Below are 22,931 nucleotides of genomic sequence, written 5' to 3' on the forward strand. Positions count from 1 at the left end.
TACTGTTAAAGTTCACCATTGTGAATGCAGCATTCTGATCAAAGTTACTATCCAACAATGCAAACGATATTACAGTGTAAAAGTTTGTGGCATGGGTTTCCTTTCGCCAACCCAAAAGAATGACGAACATTTTCTGAACTGACAATTTAGAATTATTCAATCACAGCATTTGTTTTTTGTCCTTTAACAACTATGGCACCAGAGACGTTCATCGGGGATAAATCTGGTATTAGAACCAGTTGAATTGTTCTCCCTGCATCAGTTTTCCATTTCTGGAGCAGAACTCCTAAACCATTAAATAATTCTTGTTGAAACTTGCTATACAGATCAGTCTCGTGGTGAACTGGTTCCTTTTTTTTGATGATTTGGGATATTTAAAATAAATAAATTTTGTTTTCATGAAGACAAGTGGACATGTACTGAAAATGAGGCTAGTGCTCGTTTCTGGAACGGAACTCCCAAACCGTTAAAAATTCTTTGATGAAACTTGGGTCACAGATCAGTCTTGTGGTGAACTGCTGCCTTTTGATGATTTGGAATGTTGGTTTTTATTTATTATTATTTTTGAACACAAGTTGGACTTTACTGAAAATGTGGGTAGTGCTCGTTTTTGAGCAGAACAATTGACTATTTCTTGATAAAACTTGCTATACTGATCAGCCTTGTGGTGAACTGGTGCCTTTTGATCATTTCGGGTATGGAAAAATACTGAACAGCCTTATTGTTTTCCTCAGTTAACTGAAGTTATCCAATGGCAATGAACCAAAAGTGGGGTAAAAGTAGCCAAACTCCATTTCTGAATTGCACCTGACCAGGGGCATCTGATAACTCTGGTTTCGTCCTCACGCAAGATCCACAAGGTGCGCTTTTCTGAACTTCAGTAAAAAAATAGAAATGCCCTCTTGAAATACCTATACTAATTGACCCATGGTGAACAAATACTTTTACCGAGACCTGCGACAGTCAATCACCGTAACCCCCTGTGAAGATCCAGGGGAGAATAGGTTTTCAGCAACCCATGCTTGCTGTAAAAGGCAACTAACGGGAACAAGGTCTGCTGCATCAAGTCTGTTCATCTTCTAATTATACAACTAATAATGACTATCGTTGCACCCAGAATGAGTAACACTGACAAGTCTAAGCAACAAAACGCAAGGATCAAACACGAATGTGACGGATGGAAATGTTCCTGTTTTTATTGATCAGCAATCCTGAGTCGCTTTACCCATTTATAGTATTTGGGTCAAACAATGAGGAAACTTTTGTGCAAGGTAATTGTTCAAACACATTTTCAATAAAGCAACTAATATATTGGAATTTAAAGAGTTATTTCACATACCACGACTAAAACAGGACTACCAAAGGACATAGACGAAAGACCAATTAAAAAATCATTTTATTTTGAAACTCTTCTAAAATCGCAACTTAAAATGATTTAATAAAAGAGCCATGCTACAATGAATATAATCTTCATGATGGGGAGTTACCCAGTAACGAGCACTGAAGCTGCTTCTGGCGTGGGTGAAAATGATGCAGCTTTATCAAGCAAGTACTCTCCAACGTCCTGATATAATCTAAGTCAACGCAAACCGTTCTCTATTGTTCATCCTGAAACTCAAAGCTGGAATATTACTGACAGTGACATTGAATAGCACTCGCTCACACAAATGTCTCGAGCTGTTTTACAAGACAGGTCTGTGTTTCCTGAGTATTTTACTCAAAGTACAGACAGTGTTCAAAATATTTAATCGCCCTTACTATGCATTCTATATTGTGAATGAAAATATGGGGTTGCATGTGCTGTGGATGGCTGACCATTCAGAGAAAGAACTGATTCAACCTACTACATCTCAACAGAAACACGCACATATGAAGTCGGTCGACACTCGTCAACCAAAATGTCTAATGTCAACCTTGAAGATCAGGATTTGAATTGGTCTTAAATGCTCATGATGTCAATCACTGGATTCTCCGGGGCCAGACTTGATTATTTACAGACTACCGTCGTATAGCTGGATCATTGCTGAGTGTTGTGTTTAACAACAAACAAACTGAAATGGCCAACAATGCACTGGTTAAATGGTTTCTAAGATGGTTGGTTGGTTGGTTTGCTGTTTCACGCCGCATTCAGCAAGATTCCAGCTATATGACGGCGGTCTGTAAATAATCGAGGCTGGACCAGACAATCAAGTGATAAATATCATGAGCATCGATCCACGCAATTGGGATCGATGACATGCATCAACCAAGTCAGTGAGCCTGACCACCAGATCCCGTTAGTCTCCTTTTACGACAAGCATAGTCACCTTTTACGGCAAGCATGGGTTGCCGAAGACCTATTCTACCCCGGAATCTTCATGGGTCTTTTAAGATGAAAATGATGCTTGTTCACTCCTCAATCTGATAATGTTTAACTGCTTTTATTTCTTCCATAGGACGTCAAATGGCCAGCTTTGGTACTGATTTGGGTCTAATTTCCTGCCACCGATACGTGGTTCATATGCAGAATACTTCAGTCCAGATAACAAATCAACCAGGTTCTTACCATTAATGTCGGATTTCATGAGTTCCCATTCCATAAAAATTCCAGGAACTTCTATCTCTTTGAAAAATCTGTCTGTACCGTTGAGAACATAATATTCATACTCTTGTATGTCCACTTTAATAAATGCTTTCTTGAATGGCAGGTAGGGCAACGTATCATCTAGGGTTATAGTATAGGAGTCAGTGGACTCGTCACAGGGGGATTGAGAAGAAGACCTGTTGGGTGCTACAACACTTGTCCCTCCAACGTTGCCATCTTCGCGCTTGAAACTCACGAGGGAATGGTTAGCCCCAACTGGATTGAATAGGATTGTCATCCTGTCTGTGAAGCCTCCTTTCTGGATGGACTTACACAGCCTCTGGACATTCTCTATGAGCGGATCCACAGACACCACCTTCCTCCCAAACATGGCCACAGACAGGGAGAAGGCACCGACATGAGATCCTAGATCCAGGAAGCCAAGTTCAGGGTCCTTCTTTAATTCTGACAGAATGAGGTGGATGTTGCCAGGTTCCCACGCTCCCTTCAGTTTTATGTCTTTCGAAACCCAATGATCAACCATTATGTCGTGTATATGGATCGGTGTCTCCCCTGATTGTGACTTCAGAGGAACACAATCAAAATTAACTGACCATGTGCAGAAATCATGAAGTTGTTCTATTTTCCTTCCATTGAATCTATACACCAAGGTTTTACCAGTACTGGGGGTGGTCTTGGAAGAGGATGACCGGCTAGTATCAGCTGTCCTGTATGAGAAGTGAGGAAGGACCACATGTTCAAAGAACAGCATTAAGAAGGCACCGGCGACCACGAGAAGCAACGGACACCATCTACGGAATGATACCATGGTGGTCAGGGGATCACAGGAGGCAACAGATGAATTCTGAAATAAAAATAGATTTTGGTTACATTGCAGAATGTTAGTTATTGTGGTTTTGACTGGATAGGACTTACAAGAAAATTTTGGATTAGTTTTTTCCCATGTGTAGATATTTAAACCAGCAGATAGTAGTTTTTATTGGGGCATTCAGGAGTGATAACGAGATAGTACATCCCATGGCCGAGTTTTATTGGGGCGTCTTTAAATTAAAGATTTATATATATTTGCAAGTGACTGTCGAATCAAGCCAAACTGGCGAATTCTGTGTGGATTACTGAAAAGAGACTAAGACCTCACATTACAGGCAGATGAGTACAGACGAGTTTGAAATGTTAGTGATACGGTACGGAATTAACCTTATTATGTGACATCTGCTTGTAACCTGATTATCTGTGTCATGTACAATGTAAACTAATTATCAGTGACGTGTGTAATGTAAACTATTATTATTTGCCAGTGAAGAGATCACCTTTTAATAAACATTCAGCTGTATTACACATCGTGTAATACCAAAGCGCATGCTTATGTACTGCGGGAACAATTTTCACGAACAGATATTGAAAATTCTCAACATCACTGGGCTTTTTGAATGACATTGCGTGTAGGGATGAGAGGAGTTTATGCACACCCGATAACACCACCAACCCTGTTGGTATGGTGACGTCACATGGCATTGTTGTGCCGGTAGATCTTGAAACAAAATTCCATAAACTACACCATAGAAATGGCGACGTAATTTGTAAACGTTGTTGTGCACGATAGTCTCAAGTCCATGTTAAAACACATCTGTGATGTCATTCCATTGTTTAAACGCTCCATTATTTTCCAGGAATGGAGAGTTGCTTGTCAACTGTACATTATCTTGAAGCAACATTTGAACTGATTTCCACTTGGAACAGACGGAATTAGTTTTTAACATTTATTTATAAGTGATTTTTTTCATTTTTTTCCGAAAACGTGTCGCCGGCGGAATTCGAACCCGCATCGTTAGATTTGAATACGTGTAATTGTTTACCTCAGCTACTGCGGCACATGAAGGGATGATGTGAAATTAACTATTAAATATTTTCATAATTTTGCATAATGCTTAAAAGCTCAAAATAATATGTATATATTTTGTGTAAGAGCACGTTACCCACAACAATGTTCATATTTATAGATAGTTAGATAACCCTGTTGGGCCTCTGCTCCATTATTTTTAAGGAATGGACAGTTACTCGGACATTCCCCTCTACTTAAAGTATGGGACTTACGATAACTTTAACTCCAGGATAGTCAGTGAGTGATTATGGTTTTACGCCGCTTTTAGCAATATCCCAGCAATATCACTAATTTCACGGTTGGGGACACCAGAAATGGGCTTCACATATTGTACACATGTCGGGAATCGAACCTGGGTCTTCGGCGTAACGAGCGAACGCCTTAACGAGCGTTATGGCTACATCACAGAAACGGTACGATCTGAGACCAATGGGGGCTAAGTTTTCATCACAAGAAGCAACACGACCAAATGAGCGCTAAGGTAACATCACGGAAATGTTTCCGGAGAATGGTTATCGGCCTTGTGGCAAAATTATTTCTCTCGTTTGAAGAATGAATAAGACAAAAATTATTTTCTCCTAGCCATATGTCGAAAATAAAGGTGATTATATGCCCTAGGCGGGTGATTAAGGGAGTATATAAGGGTTTGTACAATTGTTAATTGTTCTCTCTCGCTCACTGTGCATGCACGGCCTCACACTCGTTTTCTTCAATAAGGGTACAGAAGCTAAGCTGGACGCCATTTTGCAACAGCTTAATTTGATTCGAATAGAGTTTCAATCCTCTCTTAATAAGAAGATTGGTTCCTTGGGGGAAATTCAATTTAACTTTAACGAGGAAAGTATAGATTGTCTCAAGAAAATTCTGGGAGATATCAAAACTTCACGTCTGGAGAAAGCAGAAGTTTCCGTAACGTTGGAGCTCGACAGGATCAACAGAAGGAACAAGCTCATCAAAATAGCAGATACATCTGAAGGTTGGTGAGAAACGGTTAAGAGCTGTTTCTCATGAGCTGGCGGATGATTCTGATGACGACAAACGTATCAACAGAGCTGAAAGCAAAGCTGTCCGAAAACTCAAACAGAAACGTGCCAGCCCAGCGCCGTACTCTACAAATAGGTCAAGACGTTCGGCGACTGTCACCCATTCCGTGCAAGCTGCTGTTCAATGATAGAAAGCTCACAGATAAGTTTTTTGAGTATGAACAAGGTACAACTGAAATCTTAGTCAGGGGCCGTCTCAAAAGTAATATACAGTATTGGTGTGAGATAGGTGCATCTCAGTGTGTTAATGATTGGATTGCTAATCAATATATAATTCCGTTTATTACGCCGCCGCCTAATTTTCATAATAACAATAACAATTCCGCAATTAAACACAGAGATTGTGTCTTGCAGGCTGTTGGTGAGTTGTTGAAGAAGGGCCTGGTGTGCCAATGTGTTGCTCCCCCTAGTGTTGTTGGTCCTTTGTCTGTTTCAGTACAGTCGTCAGGAAAAAGACGTTTAATCCTTGATCTTAGCAGAGTGAATAAATATATCTTCAAGCAGAGTATTAAACTTGAAGATTGGTAGACCACATAAGAATATATTAATATGTATGATTGGTTGATAAAATTTGATATCCATCATATCCATCAGCATACCATCATATAGACATCATTACATCTCAAACTGATTTTTATGGCTTTGATTGGCTTAACGAAGCAGGTGGAATATGCTACTACAAGTTCTTGGTTTTGCCTTTTGGTTTGACATATGCTCCATATGTTTTTACGAAAGTCATGAGACAGCTAGTCAAAAAGTGGAGGTTTGATGGCCATAAGATAAGTTACCTTTCAAGACGACGGCATTCTATCTGTATCTACGGATATTGGAGCGCAGACAGCTGGGTGTGATATAAAGAGAGATCTGCTTTGTTCAGGATTTGTTCCTAAAGTTGAGAAATAGCTTTGGCTACCGTTTTGGTATCTCTACTACTTCCATGACTATGACTGTGCTTCTCAGGACAGTTGACAAGGTCAAACAAGCTATTACTAAACTGTGACAATACAAGACTAAACGTGTATCGGTTAGATCTGTAGCATCAACTGTTGGTCAATTAATTTCTATGAAATTAGTGATAGGACCAGTTGTACAACTTCTATATCCTAGAACAATTGACAAAAAGATTGGTGTTTATGGTTTTCCAAAGCTTCGTTGCAACCCTAGGTCATCAGAGAGTCAAATGGTATACTGACAAACAAAATGTTGTATCTGTTATTGAGAAAGGTAGTATGAAGATCCAATCACAATCGCTTGCTTTGCAGCTCTTTGATCTATGTTTACAGTACAGTGTTGAGCTCCACCTCCAGTGGATTGCTCGCTAAGAGAACAAGCAAAAATAAAATTTCAGGAACTAGATGAGAAATGGGAACCCCATCAAGTTGATAGGCTGGCCTCATATTATAACACAAAAGTTGTCCAGTTTAACTCTCGTTTCAGTAATCCTGGATTGCAGGAAGTGGACTGTTTTACCGTCAACTGGAGAGGTACAATTAGTTGGGTTGTTCCCCCTATTTGTTTCATACGGGAGTAATCAAACACATGGCAGAGTGTCGTGCAGTTGGAACGTTGGTCGTCCAGGAGTGGCATTCAGGGGACTTTTGGCCACTGTTATATGTGAATTATGAGTGTGTTGTGCAAATCAAAGATCAAATATATTTGCCTAGGGCCAAAGTAGCATATGTTGCAAGCAGAATCAAAGGCGGTTTGTTCGGTGAACACGATTTGCATTTTCATGTGTATTTCATGTAATATTTTGTTGTGTGTTTACAGATATCCTTCTGAATGCCCATGGTGATGGACTTGATAAACTCCCTTTGAATGTACGCCAGTTAGCTGGACATCTATCTACCAGGGTTGTTGGTGCGGGCCAGGGCAGATTCTACTTATAAAAAATATAGCCATGGATTTGCTGGTTGGAAAAGTGGGGGAGTGAGTGAGTTGGGTTTAACGCCGCTTTTAACAGTATTCCAGTTATATCGCGGCGTGTCAGCTTAATGTGGGACTTTTACCACATCGGTGAAACCCACGAGCGCGGGTATGGTGCTGACAAACCTAGAAACATAATTGGGGCGAACCATGATTCGAACCCACAATCACATGTTTCTGGCGTGCCCAAGTGACGCAACTCTGCACAGCGAATCGCGGCGCCTTAGACGACTGGGCCACCCGTGCCCCCTGGTTGGAAAAGGTGGGCAAACGCAAATAATATGTGTGATCAGTTACCTGTTTCGCATTTGCATTGTGCTACTTATTTGTTGTCTGTTGTGCAACAGAGTGAAAAATTATCACCAGTGTTAACGGCATTTTATAGTTTAATGCATGCTCATTGTAGCATTGGACTAGAGAGTCCAACTGAAAAAAGCCTTGTCAAGAATGATCTGGAAGGAGCTAGGCGCAAATTTTCTTAGTCAGTGGTTAAAAAGGAGCCAATCACAGTTGATATACTTGAACGTTTGTTTGATAAAAAAATGATAAATGCATCTTAAATGGATTTTTAAGAACTGCAGAACTAATTCATTCATATCTCGATCTGATATTTTGTTTCATAAGTCACACATGGTCGTTTTTATTGAAAAGTCAAAGACGGATATATACAGGGATGGCGCATGGCTTGTTATCAGCATGACAGATTCCAACCTGTGTCCAGTAGCTTGTGTGGAGAGATATTTACAAGCTGCATCTATTCATCCATCATCAGTACATATTCAGGAATGTAAGCAAATGTCATTCAGGCTATGTCCTTAGAACGGACAATGTTCCACTGTCTAATACATGATGTGTTATTTGTACATTTGTTAAAACTATCATTCTGCTGCAGAGCCCTTATATCACATATCCTTAAAATAAGATCATATATACTAAGCTGAAGAGCTTTGATAATACTGCATATACTAGGCGAGTTGCACTGTATATCATAAATTATAACATTCATTTGTAACATGATCTTCATGAATTGTAAGTATTTCTAACAATGTGGTTTTGCATATACATGTCATGAGTATACTGTATACCCTCCAGTATTTGCTGCTGCATCCGTTGAGGGAACACGGTTCTTATAAAAGTTTTTATATCTGGTTTTACGTGTCGGGCTTCATCAAAATATAAATATTCATAGCAGATTGCCGACCATGTTTATATGTATAAATGTGTATAAATGTATATCGTTGTCTTTGACATGTCTTTGTATGCAAATAAATCGGCCGAGTTTCACACAGCGTATTCCAATGTTAATGGTGTTGTGTCTTGATTAAGTATGTAGGGGACAAGCAGAACGTGGCTTAAGTATCAGGCAGTTACAGGGTTCGTTCCTGCACTGAGCTCATTGACTTCTGTGAGTTACACATGGCCCCCTGTCATTAGCTGACTGCACGACACCACATACCGGCCCATGAGAGTCACGGGGATAGTCGCAGTGAGGAAGTTGGGTTTTTACGCCACTTTTAACAGTATTCCAGTATACCACGGCGTATCAGCTTTATATGGGAGGCAACCCCCAAGTGATGCAGATTTCAGACGTTCGCCGCTTTGGTGAAACCCATTGGAACGGGATGGTGCTGACAAACTTGCCCACAAAACAAATGAGGACGACACGGGGTGACGGGGTACAAACCCATGACCTACTCACAATGAATTCATGTTCAACATTCAGTTCTAATTAGGTTATTAATTATGTTAAAACTTGCCTTTTATACTCACACTAGCCTGCTGAAACTCATTTCACGTAGCTCCTGGAAAATGTCCGTATACAACCAATGGTCCCCCACGTGGTTAAAAACACAGAAGCCGGATGAACCACTCCCTATCAAAGTGAAGACTTCGTGTACAGCCCTAGGTCATGTCATCTGGCATCTTATCAGCGCTCATTCCACTTGTTACGTGCTCATAACAAGAAGCGGTGTAGGTAATGCAATGGGTTATCAGTAGCCGGTTATGTATTTCAAATTATGTCCCCGTTGTAGAGACGGACCCGTAAAGATCTTCAGCAACTCATGTTCGCCGTCAGAAGTGACTGAGCTTGTCGTAAGAGGCGAGTGGCGGGATTTGGTGGTCAGGCTCGCTGACTTGGTTGATGCATGTGATCGTATCCCAATTGGGTGCATCGATGCTCATGCTATCAATCACTGGATTGTCTGGTCCAGATTCGATTATTTACAGACCGCCGTCACATAGCTGGAATATTGCTGAGTGCTGAGTGTGGCGTTAAACAAACAAAAAAACTTGAACAAAAAGGACACAACTCTTCCCACAACCATAAGAAAGCTCTGCTAAAATCATTTAGTAACTGTATTTTGTGTTTCCTATCTGTTTCTTACTTTCTTGTTCTTTCATTCCTTTCTTGCTGCAGAATAGACCGTGTAAACAACATATTCTCATCTAGCGAGTTCACATGCCAAGTTATGACAATGCTTTTTCAAAATTTTAAAAAGCAAAAAGCAAAAAGCAAATATATATGGCCTGGAGGTCACCCATTTCACTAAGAACATAGAAGATAAAATTAAACATGAATGGGGGATCAAAACATTGTATATTTAGTTGTTATAAAAGTAACGCCCAAGGGGTAGCTTTTATGTTTGAAGAAAACTTTGAATTTAGAATATTAAAAGAAGTTCATGATAATGAATTTGGTAATTTTCTTGCTCTTAAAATGCAATTAAGAGAAAAAACATTTACTCTAATCAACCTGTACGGTCCAGATACTGACACGCCAGCACTCTTCGAAAAATAATAGATATTGTCAATGAGTTTGAGTCGGGCTACTGTTCCATCTGCGGAGATTGGAATTTTATCCAAAACCCAAACATTGATTTGTATAACTATAAAAACGTAAACAACACAAACGCCAGAGATAAAATATTAGACTTCACTGATGAACAATCCTTGAACAATTTTTTACCCTTGGAGAGATATGAGCCCAGACGATATACGTGGAGACAAACCAAACCCATAAAACAAGCCAGTTTAGATAACTTCTTGTTGTCAAGAGACCTTGACAAATGTGTAGATAAAGTCAGTATACACCCTGCTTACAGATCAGATCACTCTACACATTGGATCTCGTTAAAATTTAATAGTATCGAGAGAGGAAGAGGCTATTGGAAGTTTAATAATTCCCTACTAAACGACAAAACTTTTGTTGAAAAAACTAAAGAAGTAATAAAAAAAACCAATAGAACAATATAAAACAGGTGTCGATGAACAAGGGAATGACAGATTTAATATAGACGACCAACTTTTTTTTTCGAAACACTAATGTTGATGATAAGAGGTCAAACTATAAAATACTCCTCGGAGAGGAAACGAGATCGAGAACAGAATGAAAACGACTTACAAAAGCGTATCGAATAATTGCAAATCAATCTAGATACCTCAAAGGATATAGAAATTAAAAACGAAAAACGAAAGAAACTTCAAGAGGCAAACACTGAACTGGAGGGGCGGTCGGGAAGCCAAGTGGTTAAAGCGTTCGCTCGTCACGCCGAAGACACGGGTTCGAATCCCGACATGGATACAATGTGTGAAGCCCATTTCTGGTGTCCTCCGCCGTGGTATTGCTGGAATATTGCTAAATGCGGCGTAAAACCAAACTCACTCACTCACTCACTCACTGAACTGCAAGAAATGAATAACATAAAAACAGAAAGAATAATCATGCGATCTCGGGCGATCTTGGAGAAAAATGGACGTAAAACCAGCAAAATACTTCCTATCCTTAGAAAAAAGGAACTATATAAATAAGTCTATAGCTAAGCTAGAAACAAAGAATGGACATACCTTGACTGAAACAAAAGATGTCATCAACGAAACTCAGAGATATTACCAACAGTTGTACACGAAACAGACATGTAAAAACGTAGACCTAGATGATATGTTTAAAGACCTTAGTATTCTAAAACTAAGCACACCACAACAATTTGGCCTTGAAGGTGAGTTACAAAATGACGAAGTTTTAACATCTTTGAAAATTATGAAAAATGATAAAAGTCCGGGTCTTGATGGATTTACAGCAGAATTCTACACATTTTCTGGCTAGATCTGCATAAATATTTGATACGATCATTGAACCTAGGTTTCAAAAGAGGAGAATTATCAGTCAGTCAAAAGCAGGGTCAAATAACATGCATTCCTAAAAAAGAAGCACTTAAAACATTGGAGACCAATTTCACCATTAAATGTCACCTATAAGATAGCATCAGCAACAATAGCAAATAGAATAAAAAAGTGTCGCCAACAATAATTAACGAAGAATCAAAGAGATTTTATGTCAAAACGATACATTGGAGACTGCACTAGATTAATTAATGATATTATGGACTTTACTGAGTGCATTGAAATTACAGGGTTGTTGTTACTTATAGTCTTTGAAAAGGCTTTCGATTCAGTAAATTGGGTTTTCGTACATGAAGCTTTGACCGTTTTAAGATTTTGGACCTTCAGTTTCACTTTCAGTGTTTTAGTTAACGGTTTTGGTTCAGATTTTTTTTAAAGTAACAAGAGGATGTAGACAAGGTGACCCGTTATCGCCTTATATATTCTTCTTATGTGCTTAAAGTTTGGCAATAATGCTACGCACTAATAAAAATATAAACGGAATTAAGATCGATGAGATACACTATCTAATTTCCCAATTCGCAGACGACACATCTCTCATTTTAGATGGAACTGAAAAATGTCTCCAAAACACCATGAAAAACTAACACAAGCAAAACGCAAGTGTTGTGGATTGGCTCACAACGCTTCTCCGATAAAACTATGTGCAAAAGTTGGAATTAAGATTGGTCAAGAAAATGTTTTACTCTTCTCGGTATTATTTTTACACACAATTTGGCAGAAATGGTAGAAAGAAATTACAAGGACAAACTTACAAGTTTACAAATCATCATGAACCCTGGGTTAGCACGTAACCTGACCCCATTAGGTAGAATTACTGTATTCAAAAGTCTTATTTTACCTAAACTAACCCGCCCTGTCAGGATGTGTCTACATGACCTATGTGTCAGGATGTGTGTGTCAGGATGTGTCAAGATGACCAGTGTGTCAGGATGTGTCAAGATGACCAGTGTGTCAGGATGTGTCTACATGACCAGTGTGTCAGGATGTGTCTTCATGACCCGTGTATCAGGATGTGTGTGTCAGGATGTATCTACATGACCAGTGTGTCAGGATGTGTCTACATGACCTGTGTGTCAGGAAGTGTCTACACCACCTGTGTGTCAGGATGTGTCTACATGACCAGTGTGTCAGGATGTGTGTGTCAGGATGTGTCTACATGACGTGTGTGTCAGAATGTGTCTACATCATCAGTGTGTCAGGATGTGTCTACATGACCTGTGTGTCAGGATGTGTGTGTCAGGATGTGTCTACATGACCTGTGTGTCAGGATGTGTGTGTCAGGATGTGTCTACATGACCAATGTGTCAGGATGTGTCTACATGACCTGTGTGTCAGGACGTGTCTACATGACCTGTGTGTCAGGACGTGTCTACATGACCTGTGTGTCAGGATGTGTCTACACCACCTGTGTTTCAGGATGTGTCTACATGACCCGTGTGTCAGGATGTGTGTGTCAGGATGTTTCTACATGACCTGTGTGACAGGATGTGTCTACACCACCTCTGTGTCAGGATGTGTCTACATGACCTGTGTGTCAGGAAGTGTCTACACCACCTGTGTGTCAGGATGTGTCTACATGACCCGTGTGTCAGGATGTGTGTGTCAGGATGTTTCTACATGACGTGTGTGACAGGATGTGTCTACATGACCTGTGTGTCAGGATGTGTCTACATGACCTGTGTGTCAGGATGTGTGTGTCAGGATGTGTCTACATGACCTGTGTGTCAAGATGTGTGTGTCAGGATGTGTCTACATGACCTGTGTGTCAGGATGTGTCTACATGACCTGTGTGTCAGGATGTGTCTACATGACCTGTGTGTCAGGATGTGTCTACATGACCTGTGTGTCAGGATGTGTCTACATGACCAGTGTGTCAGGATGTGTCTACATGACCAGTGTGTCAGGATGTGTCTACATGACCAGTGTGTCAGGATGTGTCTACATGACCAGTGTGTCAGGATGTGTCTACATGACCTGTGTGTCAGGATGTGTGTGTCAGGATGTGTCTACATGACCTGTGTGTCAGGATGTGTCTACATGAACAGTGTGTCAGGTTGTGTCTACATGACCTGTGTGTCAGGATGTGTGTGTCAGGATGTGTCTACATGACCTGTGTGTCAGGATGTGTCTACATGACCAGTGTGTCAGGATGTGTCTACATGACCTGTGTGTCAGGATGTGTCTACATGACCTGTGTGTCAGCATGTGTCTACATGACCAGTGTGTCAAGATGTGTCTACATGACCTGTGTGTCAGGATGTGTCTACATGACCTGTATGTCAGGATGTGTCTACATGACCTGTGTGTCAGGATGTGTCTACATGACCTGTATGTCAGGATGTGTCTACATGACCTGTATGTCAGGATGTGTCTACATGACCTGTATGTCAGGATGTGTCTACATAACCAGTGTGTCAGGATGTGTCTACATGACCTGTGTGTCAGGATGTGTCTACATGACCTGTGTGTCAGGATGTGTCTACATGACCTGTATGTCAGGATGTGTCTACATGACCTGTGTGTCAGGATGTGTCTACATGACCTGTGTGTCAGGATGTGTCTACATGACCTGTGTATCAGGATGTGTCTACATGACCAGTGTGTCAGGATGTGTCCCCATGATCTGTGTGTCAGGATGTGTCTACATGACCTGTGTGTCAGGATGTGTCTACATGACCTGTGTGTCAGGACGTGTCTACATGACCTGTGTGTCAGGATGTGTCTACATGACCTGTGTGTAAGGACGTGTCTACATGACCTGTGTGTCAGGATGTGTCTACATGACCTGTGTGTCAGGATGTGTCTACATGACCTGTGTGTCAGGATGTGTCTACATGACCTGTGTGTCAGGATGTGTGTGTCAGGATGTGTCTACATGACCTGTGTGTCAGGATGTGTGTGTCAGGATGTGTCTACATTACCTGTGTGTCAGGATGTGTCTACATGACCTGTGTGTCAGGATGTGTCTACATGACCTGTGTGTCAGGATGTGTCTACATGACCAGTGTGTCAGGAAGTGTCTACATGACCTGTATGTCAGGTTGTGTCTACATGACCTGTGTGTCAGGTTTGGTCTACATGACCTGTGTGTCAGGTTGTGTCTACATGACCAGTGTGTCAGGTTGTGTCTACATGACCTGTATGTCAGGATGTGTGTGACTGGATGTGTCTACATGACCTGTGTGTCAGGTTGTGCCTACATGACCAGTGTGCCAGGACGTGTCTACATGACCTGTGTGTCAGGATGTGTCTACATGACCTGTATGTCAGGATGTGTTTACATGACCAGTGTGTCAGGATGTGTCTACATGACCAGTGTGTCAGGACGTGTCTACATGACCTGTGTGTCAGGATGTGTCTACATGACCTGTGTGTCAGGATGTGTCTACATGACCTGTGTGTCAGGATGTGTGTGTCAGGATGTGTCTACATGACCTGTGTGTCAGGATGTGTGTGTCAGGATGTGTCTACATGACCTGTGTGTCAGGATGTGTCTACATGACCTGTGTGTCAGGATGTGTGTGTGAGGATGTATTTACATGACCAGTGTGACTCGTTGTGTCTACATGGCCTGTGTGTCAGGATGTGTATGACCAGTGTGTCTTCATGACCTGTGTGTCAGGATGTGTGTGACAGGATGTGTTTACATGACCTGTGTGTCAGGATGTGTGTGACAGGATGTGTTTACATGACCTGTGTGTCGGGATGTGTGTGACAGGATGTGTCTACATGACCTGTGTGTCGAGATGTGTGTGACAGGATGTGTCTACATGACCAGTGTGTCAGGATGTGTCTACATGACCGGTGTGTCAGGATGTGTCCATGTCTATATTTGAACAGAGTGTCAGTCACTCTACGGTCATAGATTTTGGAACCTTAGACAATTTCAGAATAGTTTATATATTGCTCTGCTGCACTACTTTCACTGCGTGAGCCGTTCACTGGATGACGACTTAGATAGTCGGCTGGATTGTGAATCCCTGGTCTGTAGACTATTTGAAATTGATATGTTTGGAGTAAGTGTAGCTTTTGGATTTCCAAGCATTGGTGTTAAAGGCTTATGATCTCTGTAGAGAGTGAATGAAGATCCAAACAGATAGACTTGAAAATGTTCACAAGCACATTTTGCAGACAGAGTTTCTCGCTCAGTCTGTGAATATCTCTGTTCAGTAGGTGTTAACGACCTGCTTGCAACTTGAAAACTATAGGAATCCCATCAACATTTTGTGTTAGCGAGCATCAACATACAGTTCTGATTGTTCTTGAGGTTTAAAATATCTCAATGGTGTTGCTTTACACAGCTCTTCTTTCAGTATGTTCAGGGCGTGTTGCTGTTTGTCTGTCCAATTCCATGGGGTCTCTTTACGAGTAAGTTTGTGGACTTTGTACTTGTCCCCATCTCTTCATCCGAACCGTCAGTTTCAGCTGCAGATGTAGTTGATAGGCCAGCTGAGGTAGAGGCAGATATAGATAGTACTGCTGTGGATGATGAAGATGCAGAGGACCAGTCACAGGAAGTTGCTCTAGATTTGGAGCAGGATGTGGGTGCATCTTCAGCGGTGGATAGTTCCAACAATGATACATCTGACACAGCACAGACATCACAGGAGGACGAAACATCTGAAGTTCTGAATTTACCTTCAGAACCAGGGATAGCACAAGATGTTAGCGTACCTCAAGAGAGATTGGTCACACCACCAGTAGCATGTCCCAGGACATCCAGTCGTTCCAGGACTAAACCACAGTGGATGACCAGTGGTGAATATGTGATGTCAGCAGCTGTACCAAAACCTGATTGGAAATCCAGAGCAGAGTACCTCACTTCATTGATGCTCAGTGGTATTCTGACGAGTGATCCTGGACAAGTTCAAGACACTCTACTTCACCTTATCTCAGGCAAATGATGAGGACATCATTTAGTCCCAGGGGGGGAAGTGTGTGGTAGATAGTAGTTCTGTATATATCAGTCATGTTTTATTAATTAGCTTTTAATTTACTATGTATGTTGTCAATAATGATATTTTGTATATTTCAGATATTGCAGTAATCAAGAATTATTTATTGTATTTCTCATTTCAGGCTGCATACTTAAATAGTTGTAAGTCAAGTATTATCATTAAAGCCCTATTCTAATGTCATGTTTTACTTAGTTGGTCAGTCAACTGCTTGGTGGTCAATCAGAGTGTAAGCCCAGGCGTCCTCTGGATTGGCTAGTTTTAAATCTCTGTGTCCCACTTTCAAACCCCTTTGTTTTCACCCTGCACTTGGCATTACTACTTCACTGTGCACTGGACTGGAAGAAAGGATATACTTATATAAAGGTTAGTAGTTAAAAGTTATAATTGTATTTCATGCCAGTATAATTATGCAAATCACTTAAGTTTAATCAATGTCTATATAGATCCTTAATTATATTTAAACATGTCACATTTACTAGTATTAGTGTGTGCATGGTGAGTGTATGTATACTAGATATATTTCATTTCACTATATGTGTGTCTGTGTTAATCTAGGACATTTGTGTATTCTGTAACTTGTATTGTGTATTAATAAGTTGATAATAGTTTACATGTTATGTTCATGTGTGTAGATAAACATACCTTCATGATGTATTTTATATCATGAACAGGTTTTCACGAGGGATTTAATCTATTTACAAGGGATTGTGACCACCCAAATACACCCCAGTGGGATTCACCGGGTATATATATATGCATACTTATATATTGCTTGCATTGTAACATAATATAATATTTATTGTACCATATTTATATTAAATGTGTAAATCCATTAAACTTACATATCTAAGCTTATAATTGTGAAATGTTATAAATGATATAATATGTATAGCTTATAAGTGTAGTAGATTATTAATTAATCTGCTTCAGTTTTGATGTACTAGATATAATTGTATGTTTATTATTGTATTCATTGTTCCAGGGTGTCGGTTTATCACGACAGAATAAATAATCAGACCTCACACCCTAGCCTGTGTCATTATGTTATCTGGGACACATATGCACCTATAATGGCTACAACAATGGAGCCCCCAGTGAGGATCTGTTGACGACTGATGTTGGGTGGAGTGACAATTCCCGTGATCCAGTGACCATCCCAGTGATCCAGTAATGGACTGCATACCCATGTGAATACGTGGTAATTATGAACTATTTGGGTGCAGAATGTTATCAACTTGTACCAAGATTCACGCAATCATGGACTCGTTTTCAAAGCTAGCTATGAAGCAATTGCTTTAGCTCTGTCTCATCAAATGCGCATTTGTTCTATTGTCAGCAAACAGTCATAATTGTGTTATACTCTACAGAAGATGCATCTTATATTTCTTTGAAAATTCAAATGGTGTTCCCTGTCATACTTTGTTACTGATTGTATACTGCAGTGTTATTCCTGTGTTGCAACACATTTTTTTCTTTTGTATATTTAACCATGGTGCCATTACTGACTCAGTTAGGTGTGTCAGTTTGTTGAGTCTTACCCTGAAGGTCACTGTAAACTGTATTTCTTTATTTATTAGTGTTGACTACATGTACCCGGATACACATGCATTAGTGATGCATGGTATTTCATTGTGATGTGTATGAGTGGTGTGCTTTGTGTTTACATAATGCTTAGATAAGATTTAAATACTTGCTTAATTAATAAAGTGTGTAGGCATTCATCTTAGGCATTATGCATTAACCAAACCAAAACAGGTTATCCATAAACCCAGAATGACTCTGTGACTGACTCACTACATATATTTATCATCACCCTGCACTCACGGCACCTTGCACACATCTATGCACCAAGATGGTATAACAGGTGGTTCTGGTCGTGTCCCACTTATATTGTCATTAGTGTCGTCAAGCCAGGTTAGTTTGCTTTGATCTCACTCACTCATTTTATGTGATTGAACCCACCTATCCCATACTTTAGTATTAATTGGTAGTTAGACATGTTCATATTCTTTTCCAGGTGATCAACTCAGATGACTTTGCTGCTTCACTTGGTTATATCAAGTCTGCTTTACTGCCCTTCATTTTGTTTTCAGCTCATAATGCCTTCTTTCTAGCTATAATCACATTCTTGTCAATTTGCTTCTTTCATCGTCACATACATACTTAGTCACAAAGGTGACAACAGCGCTGGCGCCATATTGCACTTTAGTTTTTTTCGTCTTAGTGACACTTGTTAATATAAACTCTTCTTAGAACATTTGTCCGCAATTATATCCACTCTGTCCAATATGGAACTCAGTAAGGAGGAGTTGGGTAACATGGTGAAACTGTTTAGAAAGATGGGGATGACACCTAAAGATGATACTCCAGAGGATTTAAAGCATTGGATACATGGAATGTCTCAGGAGGAAGGTATTGCTATAAAGATGGAAGACTCGTCTGATACCTCAAAGCCGCAAACAAGTCATAGCCATCCGACATCAGTTTCTTACCAGCATTTTCCCAGATTACCATTCTTCAGTGGAGAACATGGGAAAGATACAGAGTATGATCTTTGGAGATATGAGGTGGATTGCCTCATGGAGAGTAAGACATACAGCCCCGAGGTAATATTGCAAGCCCTTCGCAAATCACTTAAAGGAGAAGCAGCTTTGGTTTCCATGAAATTAGGTCATAAGGCAACTATTGCAGAGTTGTTGTCCAAATTTAAGAGTGCTTTTGGAACATTACGGAGTTGTTCCTCCTTGTTATCAGAGTTCTACAGTACCAGTCAGCATGATGACGAGGACGTGGCAACCTGGAGTTGTAGGTTGGAGAGGTTATTGTTCCAGCTTACTGAACTAAAGCACATCTCACAAGAAGAACAGGATGATATGCTAAGGTCAAGACTTTGGGATGGTCTACACTCATCGCTTAAGAGTCTAGCTGGATACAAATACGATGCTATATCCAATTTTGATGAATTAAGACTATGCCTCCGGGAACTTGAGTTTGATCTGAACCATGGGAAACGAGACACACCCAAGATCAGGCCCAAGTCTGCAACTGTGAAGATGGCCTCGACAACTGAGACTGCCAAAGAAAGAGACCTTTCGGAACTTAAGGACATGATGAAAGAATTGAAAGCAGAAATTTCAGAGATGAAAGAACAACAGACACAGATGTCTGCTCAGGTATATCAGTGTCAGTCATTTATACATCCCAATCCACCAAGCTATGAGGACAGACAACACCAGAGTGGTTCATGGAGGGGAAGAGGCAGAGATCCCAGACGTAGAGAGTGTGGAAAAAAGGTTACTTGGAGGGGTGCACAGTCAGGGGATGCCCCACAGGGTGCGGCTGCACCACTGTATCAGCCCCCCAGCCCACAGCAGTCTCAGCCGACAGGTGGACGTATCACGTCACAGTGGAATAACACACAACCTCAAGGAAACACACCTATTTGCTACAGATGTGGATATCCAGGCCATTTAGCCTATGGTTGTCGTGTCTTATTGGATCATCAGAGGCGCCCTTTAAACTTGCCTGGGCCTATGGGGAGGGGCTACCATTAGGCAATTCTCAACGCCCCACACACAGGCAACTGCCTCAAGGATTAGTAGGAACTTCTAATGAAGTTGAAGTTTACATTGAGGACATTCCAGTGTGCGCCCTTCTTGATACTGGAGCCACTGTATCAATACTTTCTCAATCTTTTTATGAGAATCATCTTTCTCATATCCCATTAGTGTCTTTGGATAAGTTGCTTGATATTGAATGTGCTGGTGGTGAGCAACTCCAATATCAGGGAATTATCGAGGTTACAGTTAGGACTCCTGGAGGTGGTGTTAATGAGGACTCTGTATCTTGTCTGTTTCTTGTGGTATCTGACACCAGATACAATGCAAAGGTGCCAGTTTTACTGGGCACAAATGTGTTATCACATTTTCTTGAAACATGCCGAAACCAAAATGGAGATAGGTTTTTACAGAAGGCCAATTTGCATACCCCCTGGTACTTAGCATTCAGAAGTATTGTATTACATGAAAAGGAATTGGAGAGAAACCATGGGAAACTTGCTTTGGTTAGGAATGCAGAACATAAAAGTGTTGTAATCCCTAGTAATAGCACCACAGTCATCAAGGGTCAACTGAGCAGAGGGTTAGCATATCCTCAGGTATGTGCATTGCTACAACCAACCATCAGTTCTGCAGTACCACATGATCTTGACATTGCCCCAACTATCATCCAATACAACCCTCAAGGACAGGATACCATTGAAGTGCACATCTCAAATGTCACTACCAAGGCTGTCGTCATTCCGACTCGGGCTATTTTATGTGAGCTGCAACCGGTCACAATTCAAGATCTACCACCTGGTCGTCCCGTAGACTCTGACACATTGATTGATCAGATAGAGATGGATAAGGAGGGCCTAACACGTGATCAGATTGAGGAAGGATTAGACACCATACTCAAATTCAAGGACATCTTTTCCAAGGCAGATGATGACTTGGGTCACTCAACACAAGTTCGGCATCGGATTGAGCTCTATGACCACACGCCCTTTAAGCAGAGACATCGTCGTATTCCACCAGCTATGTTTGATGAAGTTAGAAGTCATTTACAGGAGTTGCTATCTGCAGGTGTAATAAGACACTCACACAGCCCATGGGCATCCAATGTAGTCCTTGCTAAGAAGAAAAATGGAAAACTCAGGATGTGTATAGACTTCAGGCAACTGAACCGCCGAACCATCAAAGATTCCTATGCACTCCCCAGAATCGAAGAAATGCTTGACTGTTTAGGTGGTATGACCTACTTTTCTGTCCTTGACATGAAGAGCGGCTACCATCAGGTAGAGGTGGAGGAAGATCATAAGCAAAGAACCGCATTTACAGTAGGTCCTTTAGGGTTTTTCGAGTATAACCGGATGCCTTTTGGCTTATCCAATGCTCCAGCTACTTATCAACGACTGATGGAGAAGTGCTTAGAAGGTCTGCACTTGAATATATGTCTGATCTATATTGATGACTTGATCATTTTCTCCAGGACATATGAGGAGCATGTCGAGAGGCTTAAGCTTGTGTTCCAGCGGCTGCAGGAATGTGGACTTAAGCTAGCTCCCAAGAAATGCAAGTTTTTCAAGAGAAAGGTCAAATACGTCGGGTACATTGTTTCAGCTGATGGCATTGAAGCAGATCCTGAGAAGATTGACAAGATTCGTCAATGGCCTACGCCAACTACACCAGAACAAGTTCGACAGTTCCTGGGGTTTGCAGGCTATTATCGAAAATTTGTCAAGGACTTTTCAAAGATTTCAAAGCCTTTATCTGAACTACTGCCAAAGACTGCTTCCAAGAAGTCAAGAGCCCAGAAGCTGACCAAACAGGAATGGACATGGGGTGTTTTGCAGGATCGAGCTTTCAATGAGTTGAGGATAAAGTTATCAACACCGCCAGTGCTTGGTTACGTTGATTTCTTGAAGCCTTTTGAACTTCATACTGATGCCAGTACCCAAGGTCTCGGTGCAGTACTGTACCAGGAACAGGAAGGTCACTTAAAGGTCATTGCTTACGCCAGTAGGAGTTTGAACCATTCAGAGAGAAATTACTCAGCACATAAATTAGAGTTCTTGTGTCTGAAGTGGGCTATCTCTGATAAGTTCCACGACTACCTGTATGGTAATGACTTTACTGTAGTGACAGATAATAATCCGCTCACATACGTACTAACTACAGCTCGACTTGATGCTACGGGTCATCGCTGGTTGGCAGCCTTGGCAAGCTACAACTTTAGCATCAGATATACACCAGGAAAAGAGAACGTGGATGCAGACACTCTATCCCGGCTGCCCACTGAAGAAGCCAATACTGAGGTTGATCAAATCACAGCAGATTCAGTTCGTGCTATCTGTGGAATGATCAATGTAAACAGCTTGGTAGAAAGTCTCTGTATGTCCACAGATGTAACAGGAGAGAAGGAAATCAATGTAGACGAAGATCAGTGTAACATGAATGCCAATGATTGGAGACGTGCGCAAGCTAGAGACCCTTGTCTTGCAACCATCATTGAGGGACTGGAGAACAGGATCAAGCCTGACAGAAGGTCATATATAGGGAACTCAGAGATGACAATATTGTTGAAGAACTACGACCACTTCAAAATCCAGAAGGATGTTCTCTACCGTGTTGTTCAACAGCATGGAACTGAACAGAAGCGACTTGTTCTCCCTTCACGGTGTCGAGCAGCAGCTTTACGAAGTCTTCACGAAAATATAGGACACCCAGGCAGAGACAGGACAGTTTCTCTCCTCCAGGAAAGGTTCTACTAGCCTGGTATGACCAAGGATGTTGAGATTCACATACAATCTT

At 41.0% G+C, this 22,931-nt stretch overlaps 1 protein-coding gene across 2 annotated transcripts; it reads right to left on the reverse strand.

The window, feature by feature from the left end:
- Positions 1 to 1,363: 1,363 nt before the first annotated feature.
- On the reverse strand, positions 1,364 to 9,291 carry LOC139457439 (uncharacterized). Of its 2 annotated transcripts, none has more exons than XM_071238835.1 (2): positions 9,193 to 9,291; positions 1,364 to 3,428 (listed from the first exon to the last, which is right to left on the reverse strand). In XM_071238835.1, exon 2 carries the CDS (start codon positions 3,390 to 3,392, stop codon positions 2,421 to 2,423), a length of 972 nt encoding a protein of 323 aa, XP_071094936.1. In that variant the 5' UTR covers positions 3,393 to 3,428; positions 9,193 to 9,291; the 3' UTR covers positions 1,364 to 2,420. The 2 variants fall into 2 exon arrangements, with proteins under 2 accessions (XP_071094936.1, XP_071094937.1); XM_071238836.1 differs by having other exon boundaries at positions 9,206 to 9,281.
- Positions 9,292 to 22,931: the final 13,640 nt, after the last annotated feature.

Source organism: Haliotis cracherodii, unplaced genomic scaffold, assembly GCF_022045235.1.
Source record: "Haliotis cracherodii isolate W230 unplaced genomic scaffold, xgHalCrac1.p SCAF_12, whole genome shotgun sequence".
In the NCBI taxonomy this organism is placed as follows: domain Eukaryota; kingdom Metazoa; phylum Mollusca; class Gastropoda; order Lepetellida; family Haliotidae; genus Haliotis; species Haliotis cracherodii.

Bases quoted from the DNA above. Each gene is read 5' to 3' on its own strand.
- LOC139457439 (XM_071238835.1), bottom strand. From the start codon at position 3,392: ATGGTATCATTCCGTAGATGGTGTCCGTTGCTTCTCGTGGTCGCCGGT.